Below are 14,839 nucleotides of genomic sequence, written 5' to 3'. Positions count from 1 at the left end.
TGCTAAGACTGATTGGTCTCATGTCTGCAAAGATAATCACTTCTTTTTTCTTTGGTAATAAAACCAGGTTTGTGTGTGTCACACTCTTTGGCAGCTGCTGACCGCAAAAGAAAGCCCTGACCATGCCGACTACATCTTCTTCAATGATTTCCCAGCATGTTTGGTAAAAGGCTCCAGTGAAACCATCTGGTCCGCCTGCTGAGTCCCCATTCAACCCCATAACTGCTCTCTTCACTTCTTCATTGGAAGGCAAAGCCATCAATCTCTCATGTTGATCTCTATCTACCATTGAAGGTACATGATTTAGAATATCAAAATCATTAGGCACTGCACTCTCAGTAAATTGATCCTTGTAGAACTTTACTGTTTCTTCTGCTATTAAGTGATCTTCTTCAATCTAGTTACCAAGGCTATTCTGGATCCTTGATAATTTCAGTCTCTTCCTTCTCCCATTAACCTGAGCATGGAAGAATTTAGTATTTCTATCGCCATCTTTGAACCATAACATGCCATCTTTTTGCCTCCAGAATTCTTCTTCTAATTCAAGTTATTTAATCATTTCAGCTTGGACCTATCGTAATTTTTGTCTGTTCATCTGTGTAGGATTGACTTCAAATTGTCTTTCATGAACCAAGACCACCTCCTCAAGGCTTGCAATATTTTGGAATATATCCCCATATGTAGTTCTGCTCTAGGTAGATAGTGCTTGCTTAAGCTTCTTTACTTGTAGTTAAAAATGCAGAAAGGGTTAGCACTAAAATCAGCATTCCAATTCTCCTTCACTACCTCTTTAAGGATTTCATGCTTTTTCCAGAAGTTTAGAAATCTGAATGACTTCTTAATTGGAGGAGTTTCTATATCACATTTCAGCAACATCGGGCAATGATCAGACCCAATTTTGGATAGGTGAGTTACCTCCAATTCAGGAAAGGTCTGTTGCAATTCATTATTGCCAAAACATCTATCCAATCTTTTAAAAATACAGTCCTCCTCTGATCTTCCATTCCACCATGTAAATGTGCTTCCTTTAAATCCCAAATCTGTCAAGTTGCAGGTATTGATGCAGTGTCTAAAGTCATCTACTTCAAGGAGAGAAACTGGCAAGCCTCCATACTTCTCTTCCTTGTCCCATATCACATTAAAGTCGCCTCTAACTAGCCATGGTACTGTCATATCTGATGCCATTGCATACAAAGTATCCCATAGTTCAATTCTTTCAATGCAATCACATTTGGCATAAACTAGTGTAAGGATGAGCTCAACATGTGTTTCAGTGTGCATCAATCTCAAAGTCAGTTGTTGAGTCATGTTATATAGAATAGTAACCTCAAAAATTTCATCAATAAAAGCCCAAATCTTGTTTGACACATTCACCATAGCCTGTGCCAAACCAATTCTTGCTCTATACCTCTCCATTTTGTGAGACTGTTGCATAGGCTCAAGGATTCCTATGAACTCAAAGTGATGTTTTCTATGCATTGTAATCAGCCTTTCAAATGCTTGCATTGTATTTACTGACCTCACATTCCATATAATGGCATCCAATAAAGGTTTTTGGGTTTGGACAGTGTTCTCCTTGTTTGTACCCCTCCTGTTGGGATAGATGGTTCTTTGACTTGTTTGTTTTTTATTTTTATTGCAGATTTAACCTGCTCAATGTGCCTAGGTGATAAATCTCCTTGCTTGGCAACATTGAGAAAGTTTTGGGCTGTTGACTCTTCATCCAGGTCCATTTTTGCCTGATTACTTTGGCTTTCAATTTCCTTAGTGTTAGTTGTAACCATTAGACCAGATTTTTCCTATAGGATATTTATCTGTTTGTTACCAGAACTGCTGACATTCTGTTGATGTGCAGATTTTAATATAATAGTACCCTGCTCTGCAGCTTGTGGATCTGGTTGTTGGTTTGTAGCATTTGCACTAACAATTGGCATTGCATTACTACAGTTTGGACCTTCTTGTCCTGCTTTGGTCTGCTCAATATCACCAAGTGTTCCTCCTGGATCATCTACATTGCACAGCTCTGCATTTTTTTATTACTATAGATGAACAATTAAATGCACTCCTCTCGGTTATACAATTTAACCGTCAAAATGGTAATATTAAAGAACCAGAAATATATACTTGAACTAAAGCATGCTCTTTTTTAGTAATTCCCTTTCGGTTACCCTACTTGTTATAACTGATTACTACAATATTCGCCTCTTTCGATTACAAATAAGTGTAGAATCAATTTTAACATATATGAGCTAGATGTCACTAAATATAGGTTAACACCTATCAATACCAAAATTAACTATTACTTCTTCTGCCTCTTTCGATTACAGAATTAGTAACAAGTTAATATGTAGTACGAAATAGATAGATGTTGACAAATTAAATAACACCCAATTATAAAGCAGATAAAATTTAAATAAAAAGCTTCAGCTCAAGAATGTGAAATTGAAGAATAATATCTACTATTATATAAAAATATTAAGTTCCGTCATTTTCCCAACACAAGAAAAGTTACTCCATATTGGAACCAATACTGACAACGGAAATAATCTTGCTCATTAAATAAGAAAATAGAAAGAAATATTCAAGAGAATAATTCCTCCTATTTAATTAAAAACAGGAACTAGAGTAATTTCCAATACTACAATTTATTCAGAACCAGAAATGAAGCCAGTGTAATGGCTAAATGAAGAAACATAAGTAAAACTAAAGAACAAAGAGAAAGGAAAAAACTTTATGCTCAATATTACACTTCTCAGATTTCTTTTTCGCTCCCCTCCTCTTCGTTTCACGATTGATGCTCCTTTTTATAGGCAAACCATGACAAAGTTTTCAATTCACCTATGGATATGAACTTGTCATGGCTGGTTGTGGTCTTGTTATGCTTGGTTATGAGCTTCTTTGGTTATGGATCGGTTATAGTTTGTTGTAGCCGGTTGTGAGTCAGTTATTCTTTGTTATGGTAGACCACTTTATACAATGTCTTTCTTTAGCACCATATTTTAATCTATTTTAGCATGTCCATTTTTCTACTTTTTCTTTTGTAATCTTCTCGTTCCCGGACCAATCCTTCTTTAACTTTTCCTACATAATTTAGACAAAAGTATGGAAGAAATATGATAGTATTTGTATTTTTACAAAGAAAATATATGTTTATAAATCATGTAAAATGCACTTATCAAATTCTTCCACACTGAAATATTTGCTCGTCCTCGAGCAAATAAAATAACTAACCATAGCAGCTAAACAATTTAACCAAAATCATGAGACCTTTCGCCAATGAAAAAGTAACTAAGACCAATTCACACGTTCATACAACTTTTAACCATACTCATATTCACCTATTGAGAACTGAAATCATAATATTTCCTAATCCCTAGTGTGTCTCACTAAATGAAGAGAGATGCCCATATATCACACAATATATAGACGTAGAACAAAGAAGGGCATAGAAAATTTCACTCACTCTCAACAAAGACGTACCTCAAGCTACTGGAAATTGCCATATGCTTGACTATCATGTGGTTCTCCACTAATGTAGGAGTCTTTGAGTTGAGATCATGTAGGACTTTTGCAAGGTTGTAATGTAGGTTTAGGGATAGGTATGATACATATGGATAATAGTGACTTAAGTTCCCTATGGGCACTACACTTTATTTTATCACTTAAGCACAATTGTCTTTGCTCTGTGTGAGAAAGCACGGGAGAAAATATTCTTGATTAATATTGACAATGATACAATGATCCCTATATATATAATACATGTCCTACTCCTAATACATATGGGATTAGGGTTATTTACTACTATTTAACTATCAAACTAACACTCCCCCTCAAGCTGGTGCATATAAATCATATGTACCGAGCTTGTTACATATATAACTAATACGAGGACCAGTGAGGGACTTGGTGAAAATATCAGCAAGCTGATCATTCGACTTCACAAATTTTGTAGCAATATCTCCCGAGAGTATCTTTTCTCTAACAAAGTGACAGTCAATCTCGATGTGTTTAGTTCTCTCATGGAACACTGGATTTGACGCAATATGAAGAGCAGCTTGATTATCACACACAAGTCTCATCTGACTAATCTCACCAAATTTCAACTCCTTGAGCAAGTGTTTTATCCAAATTAGCTCACATGTGGCCATAGCCATTGCTCGATATTCTGCTTCTGCACTAGACCGAGTAACCACATTCTATTTCTTGCTATTCCAAGACACCAAATTTCCTCCTACTAAGATACAATATCCAGACGTAGAACGTCTATCAGAAGGTGATTCTGCCCAAGCAGTATCTGAGTATCCAATGATCTGCTCATGGCTTCGATCCTCAAACAATAAGCCTTTGCCTAGAGCTGATTTTATATATCGAAGAATGCGGACAAATGCATCCCAATGACTCTCACAGGGAGAATCTATAAACTGACTCACAACACTCACAGGAAAGGAAATGTCAGGTCTAGTCACTGTGAGTTAATTTAATTTACCAACCAACCGCCTATATCTTGCAGGATCACTAAGAGGCTCCCCCTGTCCTGGCAGAAACTTAGAATTTGGATCCATCAGAGTATCAACAGGTCTACAACCTGTTATTCCTATCTCCTCAAGAATATCTAAGGCATACTTATATTGTGAGATCACAATACCTGAGCTAGACTGAGCGACCTCAATACCTAGAAAATACTTTAATCTACCCAGATCCTTAGTTTGAAAGTGTTGAAAGAGATGTTGCTTAAACTTACTAATACCATCCTGATCATTGCCAGTAATAACAATATCGTCAACATAAACGACCAGATAAATACAGAGATTTGAAGCAGAATGTCGATAAAATACAGAGTGATCAGCTTCACTATGAGTCATGCCAAACTCCTGAATAACTGTGCTGAACTTACCAAACCAGGCTCGAGGAGACTGCTTTAGACCATAGAAGGACTGACGCAACCGACATACAAGGCCACTAGACTCCCCCTGAGTAACAAAACCAGGTGGTTGCTCCATATAAACCTCACCCTCAAGGTCAACGTGAAGAAAAGCATTCTTAATGTCCAACTAATAGAGAGGCCAATGGCGAACAACAGCCATGGATAGAAAAAGGAGGACTGATGCAATTTTAACCACGGGAGAGAAAGTATCACTGTAATCGAGTCTAAATATCTAAGTATATCCTTTGGCAACAAGACGAGCCTTAAGTCGATCAACCTGGCCATCTGGACCAACTTTGACTGCATACACCTAATGACAACCAACAGTCGATTTACCCAAAGGAAGAGGAACAAGCTCCCAGGTACCACTCGTATGTAAAGCAGATATCTCGTCAATCATAGCATGTCGCCATCCGGGATGAGACAGTGTTTCACCTGTAGACTTAGGGATGAAAACAGAGGACAAAGATGACACAAATGCACAATGGGATGATGAGAGACAATGGTAACTTAAACCGACATAAAGAGGATTATGATTAAGTGTGGATCGTATACCTTTTTGTAGTGGTCTTGTATGTTGGGGGCAGACGACGATGATAAGTCAGGAGTGGTGGAGCTGCAGAAAGTTGAACTGGTCTAGGTGGTGGCACTGGAGCTATAGTTGGTGGAACCGGACTAGGTGGTGGCACTGGAGCTATAGTTGGTAGAACTGGACTAGGTAGTGGCACTGGACTCGGTGGTGACACTAGAACTATAGGCGGTGGAGCTATGGAGGAATATGAATGGGAGATAGGGACTGAATCTCCAAAAGAAGGAATAGGTAGCACCTCAGAAATATCTAAGTGATTAACTAGACCTGTGAAGTATGATTGGGTTTCAAAGAAGGTAACATCAGCAGACATAAGAAATCGCTGAAGGTCAGGAGAATAACATCGATATCCCTTTTGCATTCTCGAGTAACCCAAAAATATGCACTTAAGAGCATGAGGAGCTAACTTATCTTTTCCTGGAGTAAGGTCATAAAGAAAGCACGTACTCCCAAAGACACGGGGTGGGAGAGAGAACAAAGGTAAGTGGGGAAACAAGACAGAGAATGGAACTTGATTTTCAATAGTTGAAGATGGCATACGAATAATAAGATAACAAGATGTAAGAACTGCATCCCCCCAGAAACGCGGTGGAACATGAGATTGTATGAGTAGGGTACGAGCAGTTTCAATAAGACGTCTATTCTTTCTTTCAGCTACCCCATTTTGTTGAGATGTGTATGGACAAGATAATAATCCCATGGGAGTTCATAAACTGCTAAAATAGGGAAGACAAATACTCTAGGGCATTGTCACTACGAAATGTGCGGATAGAAACTCCAAATTGATTTTGAATTTCAGCGTGGAAGGTATGGAAAATAGAAAACAACTCAGATCGATTTTTCATCAAAAATATCCAAGTGCACCTGCAATAATCATCAATAAAACTAACAAAGTAGCGGAATCCTAAGGTAGAACTAACCCGACTAGTACCCAAACATCTTAATGGACTAAAGTAAAAGGTTACTCTGTCAATTATCAAGATGCCAAGGGAAATGGGAGCGGGTATGCTTACCGAGCTGACACGACTCACACTCTAGAGTGGACAAGTAAGATAAGCCAGTACCATTTTCTAAAGTTTTGACAAACTGGGATGTCCTAACTATTTATGAAATAAATCTAGTGAATCAATAACGGGACAAGTTATTGAAGGAAGACAAGATGCGAGTCCATGTGATTTTGCAAGGATAAGGTAATAAAGTCCATCTGATTCACGTCCAGTACCAATGATCCGCCCTGTACTGTGTTCCTGTATAAAAACAAGGTTATCAAGAAATAAAATTGTAGATTTAAGTGATTTGGCGAAGCGACTAATGGCTATGAGATTTAAAGGACTACCAGGAACATAAAGAACTGAGTCTAAAGGTAAGGAAGGAAGTGGACTTGCTTGACCTATTGCAGTTGCCATGGCTTGAGACCCATTGGTCATTGTGACTGTTGGAAGAGATTGAGAATATGAGATACTATTAAAAAGAGATTTGTTACTAGAATTATGATTAGATGTACCTGAATCAATGACCCAAGACTCAGAAGGTAAAGATTGGGAGACACCAATCATGCTACTATTTGTTGGAACAACGGAGGTTAATCCTGAAGATGTGTGTTTACGTGCTTTGTAATGAAGGAACTCAATATAATTCGGTAAAGAAACCATCTAGATTGGATTTAATGCATTTGATCCAACGAATTGTGAGTCTAAGGCTTCTAATAAGAATGACATTATAATGTTCACACTGGAAAAGGTCAGAAAATTGTTTGGAAATCCCGGTTTCGTTGTTACTATTCAATGGAAACACTGTAGCTCACCGAAAAATAAAACAGTTGTCAGAATTTGATGTAAACATGATGGGTAGGCTCGGAAAAGAAAGACGATTACACTGTCCAAAAGAATTTTTTTGAAATTCTGGTCGGAACAGCATAGACGCGCCGAACGGCAGAACTCCGGCAGGCGCGTGGGTGAGTGTTTTCAGGTAGCTTTTTATGGGGTTTGGTCGCCTATATCTTGGGGACCTTTTGATTGTGTTGGATTTTGCACAACACTGATAAAAAGTGGTTTTAATGCAAACAGCTACTCGAATCACCGGAAAATTGCACGGTGACGACTGATTTCTTCCCGGATGTCGTTGGAATGACGCACAACGATAATTATCTCACCAATGCTTTGATACCATGTGAGAATGCACGGGAGAAAATATATTATTGATTAATATTGACAATGATACAATGAGCCCTATATATATAATACATGTCCTACTCCTAATACATATGGGATTAGGGTTATTTACTACTATTTAACTATCAAACTAACATAGACTAGCTATAAATAGGACCTCTTGTATTATATCGAGTAACAAATATCAATAATAATATTTTTCTCTGTGCATTCTGACATAGTATCAGAGCATTTATCTTTTTCAGTTCTCATGGCAACATCTCAAAAGATTGACAACCTCAAACAATTATTCTTTCACCAATTATTTTTACAATTACACCTTACGCCTAGATTTTTACATTCAGATCAACTCTTAAAGTGCCCAAAAAGGAATTGGTTGAACAAAGAACAAGTCATAATAATAAAAAGGCTAAGGGTTAAAGCTTGGTGGTCAACAAAATAAGAGATAATTTATTTAGGCTCAACTAGGCTAACTAGGGATAAAAATTATTAAGGTAGGTCAATTTAGGTTATGGCTCAACAAAGAAGGCCTACGTTCATTTCTTAACTCAAAGATCTACCTAGAATTTCGCCTCAATCCACATTCAAGGCAAGTTCTAGATTTCCAGATAAGCAGGAGAACTAGACAATATAAGCTAACAACACAATACACTTGGACTAACGAAAACTATGATTTCAATCACCAATAAGTAAGTATGAGCTTAGAAAAGTGATCATAAAACCCCGTGAATGGTACTTAATCAAATTCATCTTTTCTAAATCTCATACTTTTCAAGTCAAATCAAGTTTAGCCAACTTATTTACCAAAACAAGTTAAAACAACTAAAAGTCCTAAAAAAATGTTCAGTTCAAAATATTACGACCATGGCAAAGAACTGAACAAGAATCTATGGAAGTATATGAAACAAGTTGCCTTAAGAATAAGGCAACTAAATTTTTTTCAGTTTTTTTTTTTTTAAATTTTATAACTTTACTAAAAACACATTTTTCGGTTGTAAAATATACAGTTTTTTTATATTTAACCGAAAAAAATTTAAAAGAAACACACATATAACAAACATATTCTTCTACCCCCAAGCTTAAATAATGTCATGTTCTCATGACAAATAAATTAAAAGTAAAAGGAGATAAAGGAGCTTCCTTGATTTTTTCGATTCTGGCATCATTTCCTTTTTCTTGGCTTCTCAAGGTTTCTCTCATATAATAAAGACAAGAGTATGTAAAGAAAATGTTCTTTTTCATGATAGGAGAAAAATTTCATTGTCTCAATCATGAGAGTGTTTCTTTATCATGGCAAAATATATTAATACATACTACATACACACACACACACACACACACACACACACACACACACACACACACACACACACACACACACACACACACACACATATATATATATATATATATATATATATATATATATATATATATATATATATACATGCAATTATTATTATTATTATTATTATTTTACTTTTTTTATATATAACAAAAAAACTAATTTTATTATATATATTTACTAAAAAGGAAATATTATATGTTACTACTAATACTTACTTTAAAGATTAAAGAGAGGGGAAGAAAATAGTTCTGAGTTTAACGTCGCCAGCTCGACTTATTTTAAAAATTAGGCAAAAAGGATTGTTGAAGCTTGTTTGTCGAAGAATCTGCTGATATAAGGCTTCAAACGATAGTTGTTTACTTTGAATTGTCTCCCCCATCTGCATGTCGTACTTCAATGGCACCATAGGGGGTAACTCCTGTTACTATATATGGTCTTGTCCAGCGTGACTTAAACTTTCATGGGAATAATCTCAATCGGCTATTGTACAACAGAACATGATCTCCAACTTTAAAATTTTTATGGTGGATGAGCTTGTCATGCCACTTTTTTGTCTTTTCCTTGTACAATTTAGCATTTTCGTATGATGTTAGTCTAAACTCTTCTAACTCATCAAGGTGCAATAGACGATTTTTACCTACATCTGGTAAGTTTAGATTCAACAATATTATAGCCCAATATGTTTTATGTTCTAATTCCACAGGTAAATGACAAGCTTTCCCAAAAACTAGTCTATAAGGAGATATGCCTATGGGAGTTTTATATGCAGTTTTGTATGCCCATAATGCATCATCCAATTTTAAAGACCAGTCTTTTCGAGAAGAACTAACAGTTTTTTCTAAAATTCATTTTAATTCTCTGTTGGAAACTTCTACCTGCCCGCTTGTTTGAGCATGATATGGAGTTCCCGTTTTATGAGTTACTCCATATTTTAACAACAAACTAGCAAATTGTCTATTTATAAAATGAGTTCCTTGATCACTTATTATAACTCATGGAGTTCCAAATCTGGAAAAAATATTTTTCTTTAGAAAAACACAAACAATATGAGCATCATTTTTTCTAGTAGCAATTGCTTCCACCCATTTTGAAACATAGTCAACAACTACTAAAATATATTCATAGCCATTTGAAGGAGGAAAAGGACCCATAAAATCAATGCTCCAAACATCAAAGATTTCACACACGAAAATAGAGTTAAGAGGTATTTCGTCCCTTTTTGAAATGCTACCGATTCTCTAGCATTTATCGCAGGTGGCGACATAATTCCTTCCATCTTTGAATAGAGTAGGCCAGAAAAATCCAACTTCAAGTACTTTAGTTGTTGTCTTTCTTCCTCCATAGTTTCCTCCTGCAGCCCCATCATGGCAGTGACTTGAGATGTTGTTCATTTCTGTCTCCGGTACACATCTCCTGATTATATCATATGCACAAAATTTAAACAAGTAAGGATCTTCCCAGTAATAATGTCTTGCTTCTTTTTTAAGTTTTTTATTTTGTTCATAGGAAAAATTTTTTGGAATCCATCCTCCAGCTAAATAATTGGCAATATCAACAAACCAAGGTGATAGATTTATAATGGTTGTGACTAAAAATATATGTTCATCAGGAAATTCCTCTTTGATATCTTTTATCTCAGTAGGAGGATTTTCCAAACGAGAAATATGATCAGCTACCTGATTCTCAGAACCTTTTCGATCTTTTATTTTAAGATCGAATTCTTGCAAAAGGAGTATCCATCTTAGCAATCTGGGTCTAGCATCTTTCTTTGCTAAGAGGTACTTCAAAAGCTGCATGATCAGTATAAATTGTAACCTCTGTTCCTATCAAATAGGAACTAAATTTGTCAACCATAAATACTACTGCTAGTAGTTCCTTCTCAATTGTAGCATAATTCTTTTGAGCTTCATTAAGTGTTCTACTAGCGTAGTAAATAGGCCTGAAAATCTTGTCTCTCTTTTGTCCCAATATCGCTCCTACTGCTATATCACTTGCATCACACATTATTTCAAAGGGCTGGCTCCAGTCAGGAGAAACAACAATTGGGGCATTAGTCAATTGTTTCTTAAGAATCTCAAATGCTTTCCTGCAATTATCTGAAAATTCAAACTTCGCATCTTTCATCAGTAGGTTAGTCAAAGGTTTTGAAATTTTTGAAAAATCTTTTATAAACATTCTATAAAAACCTGCATGTCCTAAAAAACTTATAATTCCTTTAACAGTGGTAGGAGGGGATAATCCTGCTATAAGATCAAATTTAGCCTTATCAACCTCTATCCCTTAGCAGAAATTTTATTTCCTAAAACAATTCCCTCTGTTACCATGAAGTGACATTTTTCCCAATTAAGAACTAAATTTGTCTCTTCACATCTTTTAAGCACCAAAGTCAAATGATAGAGACAATCTTCAAATGTCTTACCAAAAAGTGTGAAATCATCCATAATGATTTCCAGAAACTTTTCAGTCATATCTGAGAAAATTGCTGACATGTAATGCTGAAATGTAGCAGGAGCATTGCATAGTCCAAATGGCATTCTTCGGTAAGCATACGTACCTTGGGGGCATGTGAATGTGATTTTTTCTTGATCTTCTGGAGCAATTGGTATCTGATTATACCAAGAATATCCGTTAAGAAAACAGTAAAAACCATGGCCTGAAACTCTTTCAAGCATTTGATTAATAAAAGGCAAAGGAAAATGATCTTTCCTTGTGGCATCATTAAGTCGTCTGTAATCAATACAGACTCTCCATCCTGTGACTATTCTAGTAGATATGTGTTCATTATTTTCATTTCTTATTACTGTCATACCACCTTTCTTTGGTACTACCTGTACAGGACTTACCTAAGGACTGTCAGATATTGGATAAATGATACATGCTGCTAGAAGTTTCACCACTTCTTTCTTGACAACTTCTTGCATTGCTAGATTAAGTCTCCTTTGGGGTTGGACTATTGGTTTGCAATTTTCTTCCATGTGGATCCTATGCATACAAATAGCTGGATTGATTCCTTTGATGTCAGCTATAGTCCACCCTAAAGCTCTTTTATGTTTTCTCAAGACTTCTATTAGTTTGTATTCCTGTTCTGGAATCAAAGAAGATGAAATGGTTCCTGGAAATAATTCAGGTTCAAGAAAAACATATTTTAAATAAGAAGGAAGATTTTTGAGTTCCATTTTTGATTGAACTTCTTCTTGTGAGACTTTCTCATTTTCTGACTCTTTTTCCAGTATTTCAGCTTCTTCTCCAATTATGGGGTTATCATCACTTATGGTACGTGACCTAGCCAAACATATCTCCAATGAATCAGTAATTAACTATTTATCTTTGTATTCGTCTACGAGGTCATATAGTAAGTCAATTTGAAAACAAGATGATGACTCATCCCCAGAAAATTTCATCATTTTCTGCATGTCAAAAATTACTCTTTCCTCATCAACTCGCAATATTAATTGTCCTTTATGGACATCAATAATTGATCTTCCTATTGCGAGAAATGGTCTACCTAAAATTAATGGTACCTCACTATTTTCTTCCATTTCAAGCACTATAAAATCTACTGGGAAAAAAATTTGTCAACTCTAACAAGGATATTTTCAATAATTCCTTTTGGTCTCTTAGTACTTTGATCAGCTAATTGAAGAGACACACCAGTATCTTTCATTTCACCAAGTTCTAATTTTCAAAAAATTGAAAAAGGCATTAGATTTATTGAAGCACCTGAATCACATAATACCTTTTCAAAGTGAGTACCTCCCACGGTACAAGGAATTGTAAAACTTCCCGGATCACCAAGTTTCTGTGGAAGCTTATTTTGAAGTATAGCACTACATTTTTCTGTAAGTTTAACCGCTGAAACTTCTTCCAATTTTCTTTTACTTGACAGAATTTCTTTAAGAAATTTAACATATGAAGGCATTTGTGTCAAAGCATCAGTGAAAGGTATGTTAATGTAAAGTTGCTTTAAAATATCTAGAAACTTTGAAAACTGTTTGTCAAGTTTTTCTCTTTTCATCTTTTGGGGAAAAAGGAGAGGTACAGAGTGAGGATTTGTTATCAATTCATTTTTTAGTACATTTTTCCTTTTATCCTTTTGTTCTTTTGGAAACTTAGATTCTATTTTATTCTCACCTTCATTTACCTTTTCCACTTCTTGTGGCTTTCCTTCTCTATCTGCATATGGATCATCAAGAGATTTACCTGATCGTAGAGAGATGGCTTTGAGGTGTTCTTTTGGGTTTTTCTCAGTGTTGCTTGGTAGAGAACCTTGAATTTGTCCCGACATGAGGGTCGCTAATTGGCTTATCTAAATTACCAAATTCTTGATAGCTGAATGTTGACTTTCAACCTTCTCGTCAGTAGCCTTAATGAATTTGTACATCAGGTCTTCAAGGCTTTGTTGATGAGCTCTTTGAGGATGCTGCTGATATTGTTGAAAGTTCTATTGCCCTTTATTTTGATTTTGAAAACCAGGTGGTCCCTGTACCTGCTGCTTTGATTAAAAAATCTTTGAGGATTTTCAGCTCCATTAGGATTGCTCCACTGAAATCCTGGGTGTTTTTGTGCCATGGGACTACCAAATGAGTAAATATTTCTATAACCGATCACGTTTACCTGTTTTTCATTTTGCGTTAAAGCTTGACATTCATGATTTGGATGATTACCTTTACAAATATCACAATTTCCAAGTTGGGATGATGATTGAGCACTTACCTAAAAAGCTTCGACTTTTTATGTTAAGGTCGCAATTTGTTGTGCTAATGAATTCAAAGCTTCAATTTGATTTACTCCTGCTACTTTCTTGATAATCATTCTGTCTGAGGGCCATTGAACAACATTTTCCAAAATTTCATTAAGTAGTTGCATTACTTCTGTAGTGTTTTTTCCCATTATTGATCCTCCTGATGCCGCATCAATTACATTTCTAGCAGAGGGCTTAAGACCGTGATAAAAAAATATATAAAATGTCAGGGTCTTAGATACCATGATGTGGGCATTTTCTTAACATTGCTGATAATCTTTCCCATGCCTGGTATACAGATTCGGTATCTGTCTGCATAAAATTATTGATTTCTTTCTTCATTTTAAATGCTTTTTGCAGGTGAAAAATATTTATTAAGAAATATTTGGGTCATTTGGTCCCATGTTGTAATGGAACCTCTTGGTAGACATTGCAACCATGTTTTGGCTTCACCTTTTAATGAAAAAGAAAAAGCCGCAACCTGATAACATCTGTTGTGACTCCATTATACCTGCAGGTTTCAACTAATTCAAGAAAATCAATTAGATGGGTGTGAGGATCTTCACTTGCATCACCAGTAAACTGACATGATTGTTGAATAGTTTGATTCAAGCCTATGCGGATTTCAAAGTTGTTTGTTGCAATTAGTGGTCTCCTCACACTTGATTCTACTTCAAAATGATCTAACCTTGCATAATCATGGAGTATTCTATCACGTCGTGGTGCCACCTCATCAAAATGTTCTTCTACTTTATGTGGTGGAAGTTGGTTATTGAGTTCTTGTGATGACCCGGCTGGTCGTCTTAAGAATTAACACCCTGATCCCTTATTAACTACTTCTCTCGAGTTTATTTCTGCTATTTTGATTTTTCGAGATGTTCGGTTTTAAGTTTCGGAGAGTTTTGGGACACTTAGTCCCTAAATGAGAGCTTAAGTGTTGGAAAGTTTACCGTAGTTGGAACAGTGTGAAGACGGCCTCAGAATGGAAATCTGATGGTTCCGTTAGCTCTTTTGGGTTATTTCGGGGTTAAGAGCGTGTTCGGATTGTGTTTTGGAGGTCCTTAGC

At 35.9% G+C, this 14,839-nt stretch overlaps 1 protein-coding gene and 1 non-coding gene across 2 annotated transcripts; one reads left to right on the top strand and one right to left on the bottom strand.

Annotated features, from left to right (window-relative positions):
- Positions 1 to 10,270: 10,270 nt before the first annotated feature.
- On the bottom strand, positions 10,271 to 13,317 carry LOC142175126 (uncharacterized). Its single transcript, XM_075241698.1, has 8 exons — positions 12,786 to 13,317; positions 12,593 to 12,707; positions 11,927 to 12,314; positions 11,452 to 11,638; positions 11,219 to 11,272; positions 10,884 to 11,128; positions 10,593 to 10,822; positions 10,271 to 10,445 (listed from the first exon to the last, which is right to left on the bottom strand). The coding sequence occupies exons 1-8, from the start codon at positions 13,315 to 13,317 to the stop codon at positions 10,271 to 10,273; spliced, it is 1,926 nt and encodes a 641-aa protein (XP_075097799.1).
- Positions 13,318 to 14,011: 694 nt separating this feature from the next.
- On the top strand, positions 14,012 to 14,118 carry LOC142175586 (small nucleolar RNA R71). The gene has a single exon (XR_012704694.1). It is a non-coding gene; the product is annotated as a small nucleolar RNA R71 (small nucleolar RNA).
- Positions 14,119 to 14,839: the final 721 nt, after the last annotated feature.

This window comes from Nicotiana tabacum, chromosome 21, assembly GCF_000715075.1.
Source record: "Nicotiana tabacum cultivar K326 chromosome 21, ASM71507v2, whole genome shotgun sequence".
Classification (NCBI taxonomy): domain Eukaryota; kingdom Viridiplantae; phylum Streptophyta; class Magnoliopsida; order Solanales; family Solanaceae; genus Nicotiana; species Nicotiana tabacum.
This window is presented reverse-complemented; position numbering and strand designations above follow the sequence as displayed.

Excerpts from the sequence above, each read along its gene's own strand:
- LOC142175126 (XM_075241698.1), bottom strand. The coding sequence starts at position 13,317 with ATGTCGGGACAAATTCAAGGTTCTCTACCAAGCAACACTGAGAAAAAC. Across the intron at positions 10,823-10,883 it reads TACTAGCAGTAGTATTTATG|CTTTTGAAGTACCTCTTAGC; the intron begins GTTGACAAATTT and ends CTGATCATGCAG. Across the intron at positions 10,446-10,592 it reads ATTATAAATCTATCACCTTG|GAGATGTGTACCGGAGACAG; the intron begins GTTTGTTGATAT and ends TGATATAATCAG.